Source organism: Styela clava, chromosome 8 (assembly GCF_964204865.1).
Source record: "Styela clava chromosome 8, kaStyClav1.hap1.2, whole genome shotgun sequence".
In the NCBI taxonomy this organism is placed as follows: domain Eukaryota; kingdom Metazoa; phylum Chordata; class Ascidiacea; order Stolidobranchia; family Styelidae; genus Styela; species Styela clava.
This window is the reverse complement of record NC_135257.1, coordinates 4,423,313-4,440,955: the sequence shown is the minus strand read 5'-3', so window position 1 is coordinate 4,440,955 and position 17,643 is coordinate 4,423,313. Positions and strand designations below refer to the sequence as shown.

General features: G+C 32.1%; 1 protein-coding gene across 2 annotated transcripts in view; it reads right to left on the bottom strand.

Moving 5' to 3' along the window:
* Positions 1-17,643, bottom strand: part of LOC120345301 (uncharacterized) — a 96,424-nt gene that overhangs the window by 56,012 nt on the left and 22,769 nt on the right. The window contains exons 33-52 of one of the 2 annotated variants that reach the window (XM_078115123.1): positions 17,363-17,516; positions 17,200-17,282; positions 16,962-17,115; positions 15,040-15,122; positions 14,415-14,568; positions 14,249-14,331; positions 14,026-14,179; positions 11,085-11,167; positions 10,476-10,629; positions 10,313-10,395; positions 10,076-10,229; positions 4,810-4,892; positions 4,264-4,417; positions 4,097-4,179; positions 3,859-4,012; positions 2,307-2,389; positions 1,703-1,856; positions 1,540-1,622; positions 1,300-1,453; positions 138-220 (exon numbers count right to left, since the gene is read on the bottom strand). In XM_078115123.1, coding sequence (XP_077971249.1) covers positions 138-220; positions 1,300-1,453; positions 1,540-1,622; positions 1,703-1,856; positions 2,307-2,389; positions 3,859-4,012; positions 4,097-4,179; positions 4,264-4,417; positions 4,810-4,892; positions 10,076-10,229; positions 10,313-10,395; positions 10,476-10,629; positions 11,085-11,167; positions 14,026-14,179; positions 14,249-14,331; positions 14,415-14,568; positions 15,040-15,122; positions 16,962-17,115; positions 17,200-17,282; positions 17,363-17,516 — 2,370 coding nt within the window. The remainder of the gene's footprint in view (positions 1-137; positions 221-1,299; positions 1,454-1,539; positions 1,623-1,702; positions 1,857-2,306; positions 2,390-3,858; positions 4,013-4,096; positions 4,180-4,263; positions 4,418-4,809; positions 4,893-10,075; positions 10,230-10,312; positions 10,396-10,475; positions 10,630-11,084; positions 11,168-14,025; positions 14,180-14,248; positions 14,332-14,414; positions 14,569-15,039; positions 15,123-16,961; positions 17,116-17,199; positions 17,283-17,362; positions 17,517-17,643) is intronic. The other variant, XM_078115124.1, reaches the window with a different exon arrangement.

Sequence of the window (17,643 nt, the reverse complement as noted above, 5' to 3'; positions counted from 1 at the left end):
CTAAATTCTTCTTATTAAAAGAAATCTTTCTTATATTCTCATTAGATATATATCTCCCGTTAACGATTGCACAATTTAATAAACAAATTAAAAATTTCCAAAAAATTACAGAATAATGGTAAAAAAAAATAACCAACCTAATCCAAAGCACTGCATTTGTGTTGTTTTATTGCCACTATCAGCTTGTTTCCTCGTTGTATTGAAGTCATGAAGTATTTCTCTAAACAATTGAATTGCAAAAAAGAGATATGTTAATGATTTTATATTATTACTATCTAATAATGTTTTTCTGATTAAATTGTGTTATCTTCACACAGTGTATGCCACAAGACATATTATAGTATGTAGAATCAAACACCATTGGAGAAATGCAATTTTAAACTCATGGAATCATGAATCAAAAAAGTACGAAAAACAATTATTGAAGAGACAAAAATGGGAATGACATACATTTTGTATCATGTATGGAATAAAGTGAATACAGATTCAGATAAGTAATATTTTAAGTTGTGAAGTATAAAAACCTCAGGTCCATGATACAAAAAGCACTATTTAAAAAAAAAAAGGGTAAATATTTGTAAGATTTTGGGATATACGAGCAGAGTTTTTAAGGTTGCAAGAAATCCCATAACTAGGAAAAAACCTCATTATACAAATAAAGGCAAAGAGACCAATTATCAGACAAACCTTTAGAAATTGATCCCCATAAAACCAGTACAAAACTGAAAATTGCCAGAAAATGGGAACAAAAAAAAGGGATAGATGTTAATAAAATGACTCCATAACCGATGTCACATAGGTCATACTAATCATAGTGATTATGCAATAATTAAGCATTGTACAATACAAATTGAGCAGGGTTATTGTGATTGGAAGATAGAGAGTGTATGTAAGATGTGATTTTAGCATTTCTTACTAAATTTTGTCTCTATGTGTCAGGCACATGCTGGAAAATAGTTTCCTTATTGAAATATGCTAAAGACCATAGTTATAGTAATTTGTCTAGAAATTTAAAGTCCAGTTTTAAGTATTTACTCTGACTGTGTGACGTCAGTATATTAATTATGGATAATACAACATGAAAAGTTGTTCTCAACATTAATTTACTATTTGCCACTTTCAGATGATAAAAAAACAAACAAAAAATTTAAGTTTCGAAGCTGAACTCATAATTATATATACCGAATGTATACTGTGACAAGAGAACTAGAATTTTTGACCAAAAAAAAATTAGGTACCGGTAATAACGACCCGGTTAGAATTAAATTAATTAACAATTTTAAAATATTGGAAAAACACCTCAAGTTCATTTCATCATATAAATCTTTTTCTTCTTGTGTGAGATTATCAGGATGCTTTGTACCTTCTTCAAGACATTGAAATGATTCCCATATAGTTTCCAAACATTTTTTCCAATGAGGACCATAGTACTTCTCGCAGTGATCTGGGTAAACTGAACAAGCAGGATAAAATTGTAACTAAAAGAGGGAACTAATAATATATATGAAATCACATATGAATGGCAAAATGATGTTTTACCAAGGCCAAAACACATCTTCTGACTTTCAACATTACTATTGTCTGCTTGCATTGCTGTAGTGTTGTAAAAACTTTGTATTTCCCTGTTAGAAAATAACTGAACTAAGTCAATATTATTTGAATAATGATATGGTATTCAACTTGAATCTTGTGAAAAATATACCTTATATTCATTTGTCCCATATCAGCAAGTTGATTTGAACTAAGTTTCTGGGGAAATAATTCACCCTCTGGAAGACATAAAGCAATTTCCCACATTGTTTCAAGACAATCCACAGGGTGAGGTCCATAGTACAACAAGCAACCATCAGGATAAACTGAATTTGAAATAGATAATGTTTTATAGTTCTTATATTTCGAGTAAAACTAAAATTGTGTTAGCCATTATATAATAAAATGTGTAAAGTGGAACAAACTTATCATAAAGATAAAAATAAATGTTATACTATATAAATTAGATTTTGTCCACAATTATTGCAACTTCACTGATTTCTAGCTTTATTGAAGAGGATTTTCTTATATGCTCATTAATATATATCTCCCATTAACGAATACACAAATTTATAAACAAATCCATCATAAAACAATAGAAGATGTGGCAACTAAAAGATTCTACTTGAAAGTGGCTTATATTCATATAGCTCATCTTTTAGTAAGAAACATTTTACCAGTAACATACAATAAAATAAATGGGGAAATATAAAGAGAGAATCCACCAGATTCAGAGACTCCAGATATAATAAAATATTGCATAAAAAATAATGAACCTAATCCAAAGCACTGCATCTGTTTTGTTTCATTGCCACTATCAGCTTGGTTCCTCGTTGTATTGAATTCATGAAGTATTTCTCTAAACAATTGAATTGCATAAAAGAGATAGGTTAATGATTTTATATTATTATTATCTATTGATGATTTCTGATTAAATCATGTTTTCTTCACACAGTGTATGCCACAAGACCTATTATTGTGCGTAAGATCATACATGAATGGGGAAAAACAATTTTTAACTCATGAATTCAAAAAGTGTGAAAAACGAATATTGTAGAGACATAAATTGGAATGAGATGATTAAGAACCATGTGTGTTTAAAATAAATACAGATTAAGATGAGTAATGTTTTAATTTGTGGAGTGTAAAAAACATCAGACCCATGATACAAAAAGCACTCATCATAAAAGAAAAAAATAAAGAGTGAATATTTGCAACATTTTGGAATATATGAGCAAAGTTTTTAAAGTTCCATATTGGAAAAGGGAAAAATGCACAGATCAAAGAGTTGGCATTGGCATGCATTTTATGAACTTGTAACTGATACCGACAGTTCTAGTTATATTTTCCACTACATGCTTAATAGGTTTGTCCCATTTAGGACCACAGTTACTAAATATTCCAAGGAATTTGATTAATGATAGCACATTTTCTAAATTGATGCCATTAATTTTTTTTGACAAATCAAGGTTTATCTGAATCTATTGGGGAGTAATTTTTATCGATTCCAATTTCTCAATCCAAATCTGAGCTTATTTGAAACCAATTAAGCAGGCACTTTCATCATATCATATATTACATTCCTCCATATAGTTCGCATTAATTTAGGACTGGAGGGAAGATCAGTGTCACCAGCATATAATGTTGTTAATAGGTTGGAGAAGTGGGGGAGATCATTAATATATAGCAAGAACAAAAATGGGCCTAAATAGGAGCCCTGTGGGACGCTAGAAAACTATTGGTGAAGTTTTGAATGCTGTTTTGCCTATTTTTCCAAATTGCACTCGATTTGTAAGTTAATTTCCTGAAAATGACTGGGCGGGAACACAAAATTCACATTTACATAGTGTATGCATTTTGGGTCAATGAAAACAGAACAAACAATCTCATTATTTTCAAATTTGTCACTAATTAATATATGACATTATGTCTAAGATCGCATGTTTTTTTTAGTGGCTGTTCTTAAATCTAAATTGTAACATGTAGGCTACTCATGTTATGTTTATTGATGAATTTGATCATTCTTTCATATGAGCATGTTTAAATATTAAATAATAGAAATTGGTCAATATATAGAAATTTTTTTATTATCAACACTTTATAAATTTGGTGTTACTTAAGGAATTTTAAACAAAGAAGAGAATGTACACACAAAGCCTCATTGACGCATTGAGTCACAAACAACAAAAAAATAAAGTTTCAAATATGAACTCATAATTATATATATATGTTGTGACAAAAAGGCTAGAATTTTGCCCAGAAAGAAATTAGGTACTTATGATTAGTTAGAATCAAATGAATTAAAAGTTCAAAACATCGAAAAAACACCTCAAGTTCATTGTATCGTATAGATCTTTTTCTTCTTGTGTGAGATTATTAGGATGCTTTGTACCTTCTTCGAGACATTGGAATGATCCCCATATAGTTTCCAAGCATATTTTCCAATGAGGACCATAGTATTTCTTGCAGTTATCTGGATAAACTGAACAAGCAGAATAACATAGTAAACACAATGATTGAACCAATAAAGTCAAAATCTAATGTCAACTACAAAATGATCTTTTACCAAGGCCAAAACACATCTTCTGACTTTCAACATCACTATTGTCTGCTTGCATAGCTGTTGTGTTGTAAAAACTTTGTATTTCCCTGTTTGAAAATTACCGAACCAAGTCAATCAATATTTTTTGAATAACAATATGGTATTCAACTTGAATCTTGTGAAAAATATACCTTATATTCATTAGCCCCATATCAGCAAGTTCATTTGAACTGAGTTTCTGAGGATATGAATTTCCCTCTGGTAGACATGAAGCAACTTCCCACATTGTTTCAAGACAATCCACAGGATGGGGTCCATAGTACAACAAGCAACCATCGGGATAAACTGGATGTTAAAATAGTTAATGTTTCATATTTTTTGATTTTTGAAACTGAAGATGTGCTAGCCAAATTGGAATATAAAATAAATCGTTCGACATGGAATAAACTTATCATAGAGATGAAAATGTGTTACTATATGAAATTAGATTTTGTCCACAACTATTGCATATATACAGGGTGTAATTAAGTGACATTAGAAGATGTGGCAACGGACAGATTTTATTTGGACGTAGCTTCTACTTTATCATGAATTATATTGTTAATTATTTTAGCTCATCGTTTGGTAAGACAACATTATACCAGTGATATACAAGAAGATAAATAAAGGAATATAAAGACAGAATACATCAGATTTAAATATTTTAGAAACTCAATGAATAATAAAAATATATAAACCTAATCCAAAGCATTGCATTTGTGTTGTTTTATTGCCACTATCAGCTTGGTTCCTCGTTGTATTGAATTCATGAAGTATCTCTCTAAAATATTGAATTGCAATAAAGAGATTTAAAAGTTAATACTTATTTATTATTACTATCTAATGATGTTTTTCTGATCCACTTGTCCTATCTTCAAACAGTGTATGCCACAAGACATATTATAATATGTAGAATCAAACATCGATGGAGAAATGCAATTCAAAATTCACTAAATCATGAATTGAGAAAGTATACTAAAAAAAAAACGAATATTGAAGAGACATAAATGGGAATGGCATATGTTTTGTACCATGTCGAGGAAAAACAAATACATAGTCATAGTCAAGTTTATTTTTTCCCATTCAGTAAAAAATAATATACGAAATTGACAAAATACAAAACTGAAAACACATTTTTACTGGGGAAGAGAAGTCGCAGGGAACCAGGAATGGTCGAAGCCTATGGTTATCGAGCAGCGACACTCGGGGTTCAATACCTAACTTAATTTGTAAAGAAATTAAGTTTTTAGAACACTTTTAATAAAAATGAGCATGGCTTTGGCAGCTGAACTACTGAACATATAACATCCAAAAGACATGAAAGTTGTACGAGACGACCATACATGGCAACATCTCTAATCAAACCCACCAGATGACTTATGGCGACTCCCCGATTGACAGGCACTGGAGTGCGTAAATTGATTCAGGTATACTAGTTGCTATGGTAACGTGCCATTTAAATCCATCGAGTGGAGCGGTGCAAGCCGCGCATTCATATACACATGATGAAATGATAAAGAAGACAGGTGATATAATTCTAATTGCATAAATAGAATAACCAGGTCCATGTTGTACTAAGTGTAACTACTGTGTGTAATCAGTCATGCAGAGGTGTGATTCATCTGAGTATGAATACCGGTATGGTACACCCACAAAAAAAACATTCTGAGTGGAGTTGTTACAAACATCCAAACAAAGTCAACAAGAAAGTCTTTTTTGAATTGGATTTGGAATCTGGACAAGGCAACAACATGCCTTCCTTACTCTTGAATATATAAATTACCTATGCCATTGCTCAGGACAGTGTTAATTTCAGTTCGAAAGTTAACTTAATAAAAATAAATTATTGGACAGGAAATTCGATATTAATCATTTGCCATAGAAGACGACAAGTAATATGAAATTCAGAAAGCAGTATGATAATTACATAATATATCAATTATCATACGTAGCCTGTATAATATTCACTAGGTCAGCAGGATGGTGTAATAACCTTTTTTATTTTTTTTCAGGTGGTGGTATGGATACAATAACACGAACATTCAATTTGTTGCCAACTTTCGAAATAAGTTGACAAGAAATTTCTTTTCACATCTGATTTGGAAAGTTGCTAGGATATCGATATGCGGTGTGGCTAAGCGTTAGGAATACGCTCGCCACGGCATCTCTGATTACCTTTCATGGATTTGCAGGATCAAATCCCATGTGGGGATGATCATGTGCGAGAGAATTGCTGGACTCCTTGCCGCCGTAGGGTGGTCCACGTAACCACTGGTGGGTTACGGCTTCGTCCACCATTAAGTCCATGCTTCTGAAAACGATTAACTGGATAACTAATCTCATACCCAGCCTGGGCTGGAAACCGGACGAGAGGCCATGGTTCGCCATATGATTTAGCCGTCTTATCGACTTTCCTCTCCCCCGGGATAAATATGTAAATCCCATCCTATCCTAACATGTAAATAGCACATGCCATTGCTTGGTACAGTTGATTTAGTTTTGAAGTTCAAATGTGATCTAAGTAAAAATAAATGATAAATGAGCAAGAATAAAAAACAAGCATTTCTCATAAGAGGAGACAATTAATAAGAAATTGAGAAAATTAGCGAGACCAGTAATGTAATAATTAACATAATATAACGATTATCATACATATACAATATTTACTAGATGGGTAGCCTTGTTAAAAAACATTCTTCTCTTTTTTTAAAGTGTTGGTATGAATACAGCCATGGTAAATATTCGAGCTAAGTTGACAAGAAATTCTTTGGCAAATTTGATTTGGGAAGTAGATAAGACAACAACATACATTGAGCATATGAATATTTATGTCGTTACTCAAGGCAATGTTTTAATTTCACAGTTCAAGTATGAACTCAATAAAAAAGAATGATTATTGGACAGTAAATTCGATAATAAAATTTTCACAACATTGAATAGATACAAGGCACTAAGTAAGACCAGTTAAAGAGGTACCATTACTTATCACGCATACACACAGTTGCATGATACATGATTTGGTTTGCAAAAAAAAAACAATATTTTGTGCACAATAACAATATGGACATTGAGTCTGATGCTCATGAACATATCAATAAATATGTCATCACTCAGAACAATGTTTTAATTTCAGAATCAAGATATGAACTGAGCAAAAAACAGATGAGTAATGGACGAGAAATATAAAGATCATTCTTTGTCATGGAGTAATGTAATAATAACATAATATCTCAATTATACAACATATACCAGGTCAGTACACATTAGGATAGTTCAATAACTTTTCTCATTTTTTCTTGTTTTTCAGGCGGTGGCCACAATAAGCCCGCTTAGTGAAATTGTTACAAACGTTCGAGGTAAGTCGACGAGAAATTCTTTTTCATGTTTGATTTGAAAAGTGGATGAGACATGCTTCATATTTCAGTGCGGAGACCGTCCACATAATAACACTTTTGTATTTGAATGAGTTTTGAGTCTTAGAGTGAGTCTGACGGCGTAAATGGAATGATGATGCTGATGCTAGATCTGTTAATACGAGAAGTAGGCCTATGGAGAATTTTAATGGTCCTATTCGGTAAAACTTTGATAGGATAAAGTTTCGACCTGGAGGCCGATCCCCAAGCAACAACTGCATATTGGATATATGTTTGAAAGAGAGAATAATAGACCATTTTCAGTGTGTTTCTGTCTGTGTAATGTTGAATATTGCTTATAATGCCTACTGAGAGTGAAAGCTATTTTCGCACTTCATTGATGTGTATGTCCCAAGGTAGACGACGATCTATGTTCAATCCTAAATATTTACATGAAGGTACTGACTTAAGCTTGATTCCATTGAATTCAATTTTCAGAGGTATTTTGTTGTAGTTGCAAGTAGGTCTAATCTGGACTACCTTGGATTTTTCTATATTAATGGTGAGCATGTTGCATAGCATCCAATTATAAAAAAATTTCATTTCTACATTGACATGTTTTTGAAGGCCCAATAAAGATTTGGAACTACTGAAAAGACCCGTGTCATCAGCAAATAATTTTGTCATCAAATCAGAGGAATGTGAGATCTACAGCTTCAATTGGAAGAACCTGGGAACGATGAGAGTTGACTTCAACAAATTAAAATCTGCCCCGCAGATAGTCTTTAATGAGGGCAAGCACGCAACCTCTAATTCCATAGTGACTAAGGTACCAAAGGAGTATGCTATGACTAACGGTATCAAAGGCCTTTTCAGGTCTAAGAAGGCACCACAAATATGTTCTCCTTTCTCAAATTTATCATAAATATATTCCGTGAGGTCAATGATGGCGTGGCTTGTTGAATGATTTGACTGAAAACCGAACTGACATTTAATAATTAAATTATTCTTACCACAAAAGTTACTGATTTGTACAATGGAATGACTCTGGCAAGTTTGAGTGGGATTCTTATGGACGCGTTGAAGAAGTGTACTATGATGGGTGAGAATAAATCTGCAATTTTTTTTAAAAGGAGTGACGAGATGTTATATGCGCTCGTAGCCTTTCCCTTCTTCAAGGCAGGAATGGTATTAAAGACTTCGGTCACATTTGTTGGTCGCAGATAAATTGACTCCTTGACAGGAGCTTTGAGAAAGATTGTGAAATGTATATTCGATGAGAGGCAATTAAATTCTTCCCAATGTTTGAGAAGAATTTATTAAGTTCGGTTGCAATTGTTGAGGTGTCTTTAGTTTTAAGTCCATTTTGGAGTTTCAATTCTGATATTAGGGAGTCGTTTCTTGATTTGATGTTCACAATCTCATTTATTGTCTGCCATGTTTGTTTTATGTCACCTCTATCGCTTTTCATTTTTGACGAATGATGGACGTGTTTTGGTTTCCTAAGTAAGTGAACTAAGATGTTACGGTATTTTTTGTAATGTGTGCGTTGACGTTGAGTGAAGCCAATAATATTTTTAGTGCATTCAACTTTTTGATTTGATGGATGAATAAATACCATTCGTAATCCAGGGTTTAGATAGAAATTTTGTTTTTTTGCAAGAGCATGGCACAATAGGTGAATGTGTGTCGGGTAAATGTTCAAGTGAGGTCATAAAGATGCTGAACACCTCATTGAAGCTATCCGTGGACAAGCATGTCAAAGAAAATCCATTTAAAATAAAATTTATGGTCACACAAAGGGCAACATGTATAAGAATTAGATTGGAAAGAAAGATTACATATTGAGCCTATTTGTTCGGATATCATAAATGATACTGATATATAAAAATGAAAGTACATTAGAAAAGTCTGACCTATTTTATTTTTTTTTCACAGATAAGTAATATTTTAAGATGTGAAGTATAAAACCTCAGGTCCATGATACAAAAAGACCTATCAGACAAACACTTTGGAAGTTGATCCCCACAACACCTGTGCAAAATTGAGATTTGCCAGAAAATGGGGAGAAGATAATGATAAAAAATGGCACCAACACATATGTCACATAGCTTATACTAATCATAGCAATTAAGCAATAATCAAGCATTGTACAAAACAAATTGGGGCATGGTGATTGCAAATGGCAAATAGTGTTATGTACGTAGTGATACAGCATTTCTTAAATTTAGTCTCTACGTTCCAAATACTGGAAAATAGTTTCATTATTGAGATATGCGTAAAATTATAGTCATGTAAATTTGTCCAGTAAGTTAAGTTTAAAACTTCAACCGCTGACTCTGTGATGTCAGAATATCAATTAATGATAATAATATCTTGAAAGTTGTGGACAATATTAATGTACAAATTGCAACTTTGAGATGATGATGTATGAGGTTGAGTGAGTAAAAAGCAACAAAACAAAATTCAAGTTTCAAAGCTTAACTCGTATTTATATATATATATGCAAGCTGTCACAAGAAAGCTAGATTTTTGTCAAAAAGAAATTAGGTACTTAAGACCCATATAGAATCAAATGAATTAAAAATTTTAAAATATTGAAGAAACACACCTCAAGTTCATTTCATCATATAGATCTTTTTCTTCTTGTGTGAGATTATCAGGATGCTTTGTACCTTCTTCGAGACATTGGAATGATTCCCATATAGTTTCTAAACATTTTTTCCAATGAGGTCCATAGTATTTCTCGCAGTGGTCTGGGTAAACTGAACAAGCAAAATCAAATTGTAGCTAAATGACTAAACCAATAAAGTCAAAATCTCATGTCTACTGCAAAATGATGTTTTACCAAGGCCAAAACACATCTTCTGACTTTCAACATTACTATTGTCTGCTTGCATTGCTGTTGTGTTGTAAACACTTTGTATTTCCCTGTTAGAAAATTACTTAACTTAAGTCAAGAATAATTAAATAACAGTACAGTATTAGACTTGAATTTGTGAAAAATATACCTTAAATTCATTAGCCCCATAGCAGCAAGTTCATTTGAACTGAGTTTCTGAGGAAATAAATCACCCTCTGGTAGACATGAAGCAATTTCCCACATTGTTTCAAGACAATCCACAGGATGGGGTCCATAGTACAACATGCAACCATCAGGATAAACTGAATGTTGAAAAAGTTAATGTTTCATATTTCTAGTTTTTTGACTTTTTAAGCTGAAGATGGTCTAGCCAAAATGATATACCGGTATATAATAAATTGTTTCAACATGGAATAAAATTATAATAGAGATGAAAATGTGTTACCATATGAAATTTGATTTTGTCCACAACTACTGCATTTATATATCTAATTAATTAACATATTTATCAACAAACCAAAATAAAACAATAGAAGATGTGACAACAAAAATTTTTCATTTGAAAGTGGCTTTTACTTTATCATGAATTATATTGTTGCTTATTTTAGCTCATCGTTTGGTAAGACAACATTATACCAGTGATATACAAGAAGATAAATAAAGGAATATAAAGACAGAATAAATCAGTTTTAAAATTTTAAGGAATAATTAACTTAACTTAATTAAGAAACTTAAGGAATAATAAAAATATATAAACCTAATCCAAAGCATTGCATTTGTGTTGTTTTATTGCCACTATCAGCTTGGTTCCTCGTTGTATTAATGTCAAGAAGAATTTCTCTATAATATTTAATTGCAAAAAAGAGATAAGTTAATGCTTTTTTATTATTACTATCTAATGAACTTCTGATTAAATCGTCTTATCTTCAAACAGTGTATGCCACAAGACATATTATAGTATGTAGAATCAAACATTGATGGAGGAATGCAATTCAAAACTCACTAAATCATGAATTGAGAAAGTATATGAAAAAAACGAATATAGAAGAGACATAAATGGGAATGGCATATGTTTTGTACCATGCAGGGGAAAAAACTGATACAGATAAGTAATATTTCAAGATGCGGAGTATAAAAACCTCAGGTCTGTGATACAAAAAGGCAAAGAGACCATTTATCAGACAAACACTTAAGAAGTTGATCCCCGCAACACCTGTGCAAAATTGAGATTTACCAAAAAATGGGGTGAAGATAATGATAAAAAATATGTCACATAGCTCATACTAATCATAGGGATTAAGAAATAATCAAGCATTGTACAATACGATACAAATTGGGGCAGAATGATTGTGATTGGTGAATAGTGGGCATGTATACGTAGTGATTACAGCATTTCTAAAATTTTGTCTCTACGTTCCAAATACTGGAAAATAGTTTCATTACCGAGATATGTGTAAGATTATAGTTACGTAAATTTGTCCAGTAACTCCAAGTTAAGGTTTTAAACTTTAACTTCTGATTCTGTGATGTCAAAATATTAATTATAGATAATAATATGTCAAAAGATGTTGACAATGTTAATGGACAAATTGTAACTTTTAGATGATGATGTATGAAGTTGAGTGAGTAACAAGCAACAAAATCAAGAATTCAAGTTTCAAAGCTGAACTCATAAATATATACCGGAATATATGCAAGCTGTTGAAAATAGGCTTGCACGTAATTTACAGATTTACGTAATTATTTCGAGTTACTCAGGTGGGGAATGCATGAGGTGTTGCCATTTACTAACCTACTATCAACTTTTTAGCATGGCCAATGTACATATTAACCGTAGATAACGGTAACTTTCATGTATTTCTTGATTGTTCCAGTTTGCCGTTTCGCATGATATATAATTTATGTTGCGATTCCATTTTTATAGTTACCCGTATTTAAATAATGGGAATTCCCCACCAAATGTTGATTAGTATTGCTCAACCATTCTTTATTGTTAATACCAAAACTTGATATATGAACAATGGAATATCATACTGTTTTTGGCTGTTTTATTTCGACTTAGGGTATAAACAGGAAAATATCCATAACCTTCCAACACGACTGTCGATTTTAGGTTTCTCGTTCTTGCGAAATTAAACAAAGCGCTTTCGCGACAGATCGGAAGCGAAAAGGGCGATTGAATACTGGACGCCAATACGTCACCGTGATAATTAATGTTGCGCTTTTCAAACAACAATATGACGACGCAAGAGAAATTGCGTAATGAACCAACTTCGTCTTTTCGACATCGGTAAAGTGATTGAAACGAAAGAGAAATAATAAAATGACAGGATTTCCCGCGGACCGGAGAAAGGGGATTCGTGTTCTAGTTCTAGAATACTTAAATCGAATCCAGAATCCTATTCTATTTTTATAGTTACCCGTATTTAAATAGTGGGAATTCGCCACCACAATGCATGATTAAAATTAAAAAAAGCTAAGTTGAAATGTATAACTATCTTTGTACAGTATTTAATTGGAAATGTCCTGATCATTGGATTTTATTTAACCAAGGCAACAGGATTTGAGAATTTTGACGATCATCTTTCTGTCTTTAACAGTTTAATATTCTCAATTTAACTACTATCAAATGTAATCAAGTATAAGCCAGTGGGGAATATTGTATGTTTTTTTCGATGAATGTTTTATTTTTTTCTTGAAATGTTCAAATGTCAGACGACAAAAATGAATTTCTGAAACAGAAAACACGCTGGATCTACAGATCGTAGATAGGACTTCTTGGGCAAAATATTTGAAACTTTTCGAATGTCATTTTACTTTGATAGTTTGGAACTGTGCCGTTCTGCTTGATCGTGGAACACCCATCGCTAAATATCAAATGCTTGAATTCCACGAGATTTTGCCCACGGAAGCAGAAACGACAATTTTTAAAAAGGGTTGTCTTGCGTCATGCTGTTTTTGTTTTCCTTCTGCGCCTATCATATCGTTTTGCATAAAGCGCGACAACACGCTTTTATTTAATACGAACATAAGTTTTTATTTAATACGATAATAGTACTGAGCCACAGACAGACATGTTAGAAAAGTGAAGTTTCAGAAAGTAAACTATCGTCTTCATAAATGTCCGTAAACAGGTGTCAGTAATGATAAAATTGTTCGCTTAAAACTGGGGCGGTTAATTTCAAAATACGATAAAGGAAAATCCAAGCTAAGGCAAAGTTAAAATTCTTAAGTTATACACCTGCCACCCGTCTGCAATAATGCCAAAAATATAAAAAAACAATTTTGATGTGTGGATTTAATTGGTTGATATGCCTTCATATTATTTCCATTTGTTGATACTTACAATTTAAATTCAAATAACGTATTATGTTTCTAAAACATTTGTAACTCGTCCGTTAACTTTGTTTGCCCAATTTAAGTCTAATTTCGAACTTGACAATAATACCCTGAATATTATTTCACTAACATAACACGTTCGGGCTTGATTCCAAGCTTTCGTAGTCGGGCTATTAGGTTTAAAAGTGGGGAGAAATTTCGAAATTACGTAATAGATTTTGCCGTAATTACGGAATTTATTTTGGTCAATTACGTGAAAGCCTATTCAAAAAAAGCTAGAATTTTTTCAAAAGAAAATTAGGTACTAAGACCCATATAAAATCATATGAAATAAAAATTTCAAAACATTGAGAAAACACCTCAAGTTCATTTCATCATATAGATCTTTTTCTTCTTGTGTGAGATTATCAGGGTGCTTTGTACCTTCTTCAAGACATTGGAATGATTCCCATATAGTTTCCAAGCATTTTTTCCAATGAGGTCCATAGTACTTCTCGCAGTGGTCTGGGTAAACTGAACAAGCAGAATCAAATTAACCAAACTAACTAAATGATTAAACCAATAAAGTCAATGATGTTTTACCAAGGCCAAAACACATCTTCTGACTTTCAACATTACTATTGTCTGCTTGCATTGCTGTTGTGTTGTAAAAACTTTGTATTTCTCTGTTAGAAAATAACTTAACTACATCAATATTAATTAATTAAATAAAAATACAGTATTCCACTTGGATTTGTGAAAAATATACCTTAAATTCATTAGCCCCATATCAGCAAATTCATTTGAATTGAGTTTCTGAGGAAATAAATCACCCTCTGGTAGACATGAAGCAATTTCCCACATTGTTTCAAGACAATTCTCAGGATGGGGTCCATAGTACAACAAGCAATCATCAGGATAAACTGAATGTTGAAATAGTTGATATTTCAAGTTTCATATTTCTAATTTTCAAAACTAAACACGTGCTAGCGAGAATGGTTATATATAATAAATTGTTTAATATTGAACAAAGGTATTACAGAGAAAAAAATGTGTTCCCATATGAAATTAGGTAGACCTTGTCCACAACTATTGCAACCACATTATATTCTAGACATTTTTAACAGAAGATTTTATTTATTCCCACTAGTTATATATCTCGCATAAACAATAACCCAGATCCAACATAAAACAATAGAAGATGACAACAGGGAGATTTTACCTGAATGTGACTTCTAGTTTGTCATTAATTATATTGTTGATGTTAACTAATCTGTTAGTAAGCAACATTATGCTAGTAATATAAAAGAATATAAATACGGAAATATAAAAGAGAATTAAGAAGATTTAAAAACTTAAGAAATAATAAGAATATTTAAAAATTTTTAATAAACCTAATCCAAAGCACTGCATTTGTTTTGTTTCATTGCCACTATCAGCTTGGTTCCTTGTCATATTGAATTCATGAAGTATTTCTCTAAACAATTAAAATGCATGAAAGAGCTGATGATGTTTTTTCTGATTAAATCATGTTTTCTCCATACAGCGTGTACCACAAAACATAATATAGTATTTAAAAACACACATCAATGGAGAAATGCAATTTTAAACTCATGAAATCATAAATTCAAAATATTTGAATAAAAATATTGAAGAGACATTAAATGGAAATGAGATATGTTATGTACCATGTCTGGATAAAACAAATGCAGATGAGTAATATTTTATTTTGTTGAGTATAAAAACCTCAGGTCCATCATACAAAAAACACTATGCTTGAAAAAATAAAATAAAGAGTAAATATTTGTAGCATTTTGGAATATACAAGCCAAATTTTTTAGGTTGTAAGAAATCCCATAACTGAAGAAGTTTCGTCATATAAATAAAGGCAAAACGACCAATCATCAGACAAACACTTTAGAAATTGATCCTTGTAATACCTGCACAATATCGAAATTTGCATTGTACAATTTACGCCCATATATGTAAGTACCGTATTTTCTCGAAATTATGCCTATCTCGCGAATAGGCCGACTCCCTAAAAACGGCGATTTTATAAAAAAATCGCACATAAGCCGGTCCTACAAATCTTTACACGCCGGACGCCTCAAGAAAAACGTAGAAAGAGAACAAAATTACTGTAACGCAAACATTTCTCACGTTTATCGTTTTTGCATGTTGGCGAGGGCCATAGGTGGATTATTACCCATAACTCTTACTTGTTAATTTATGTTAAATAAAGTCTATATTGCTTTTCAGTGCGTCGTGATTGTGTCGAGAGTTTAAAATAAAGTTCCTGAATCAGCATAAAACAATTTCCTTTGATTGCCACAACGGCAATTAATTTTGTTCCTTGTCCGTTTCAAGGAAAGAAATAACGCTGTATTAACACATTATTATAAGAACGTTTTCACCACGAAACAACTGGCCGATCAGCTGTATGATAAGACAATCACACCTGCATAAGCAAGCGAAAACAAACCAATCACAGACTGTACAAGCGTCACATGTTAAACAACCAATCACAGACTGTACAAGCCATCAGCTGTATGATGAGACAATCCACCTTCACAAGCGATTGTGTGTGTGCACGCTTTTTATCGTGAGAACTTGGTATGGTTTGAAGTTTTTGGAATTACCGGCAAGTCAGCATAATATCATCTCGTTGCGTGATCAAATTCTGATGCGCGAATGAGCCGATTTTTTGGTGCAATCTGAGTTTTGCGCGAATAAGACGGCCCCTCAGTTTGGCAACTTTTTTTTTGAGTTTTAAACTCGGCCTATTCGCGAGCATATACGGTATATGTTTATTTAAATGATGATCAAAAAAGATTATGAAATTACCAGAAAAAGGAGAAATATAATAATGAAAAATATTCTCAAAACTCATTCTCATACTAATCATGAAGATTGAGCAATAATCAAACATTGTACAACACAATGGGGTGATTCTGATTGGCAGATAAATTGTATGTGCGTGGTGATTACAGCATTTCTTAAATTTTGTCTCTAAGTATCAGACATATACTGGAAAATAGTTTTCTTATTTACCTATGCTAAAGATTACAGTAATACTACCGTAATTTGTCTAGTAATCACAAGTTCAATTTCAAACCTTTACTCCTGACTCAGTGACATCATCATATTAACAGAAACAACAGCAACGAGAAAAAAAATAAGTTTCAAAGCTAATCTCATAATTATATATATATGCAAGCTGTCACAAGAAAGCTAGAATTTTGCCAAAAAAAATTTAGGTATTTAAGACCCATATAGAATCAAATGAATTAAAAATTTCAAAATATTAAAAAAACACCTCAAGTTCATTTCATCATATAGATTTTTTTCTTCTTGTGTGAGATTATCAGGATGCTTTGTACCTTCTTCGAGACATTGGAATGATTCCCATATAGTTTCCAAACATGTTTTCCAATGAGGACCATAGTACTTCATGCAGTGATCTGGGTAAACTAAACAAGCAGAATCAAATAGTAAACTAAACGATTAAACCAATAAAGTCAAGTTCTCATGTTAAATGCAAAATGATTTTTTACCAAGGCCAAAACACATCTTCTGACTTTCAACATTACTATTGTCTGCTTGCATTGCTGTTGTGTTATAAAGACTTTGTATTTCCCTGTTAGAAAAGTACTGAACTAAGTCAATATCATTTGAATAACAATATGGCATTCAACTTGAATCTTGTTAAAGATATACCTTATATTCATATGACCCATATCAGCAAGTTCATTCAAACTGAGTTTTTGAGGAAATAAATCACCATCTGGTAAACATGAAGCAACCTCCCACATTGTTTCAAGACATTCCACAGGATGAGGTCCATAGTACAACAAGCAATCATCAGGATAAACTGAATGTAAAAATATTTAATGTGTTTTGCAACTAAAGATGTGCTAGCCAAAATGGAATTTATAATAAAATATCGAAAAAGAAACAAACTTATCATAGAGATTAAAAATGCAACATCATATAAAACC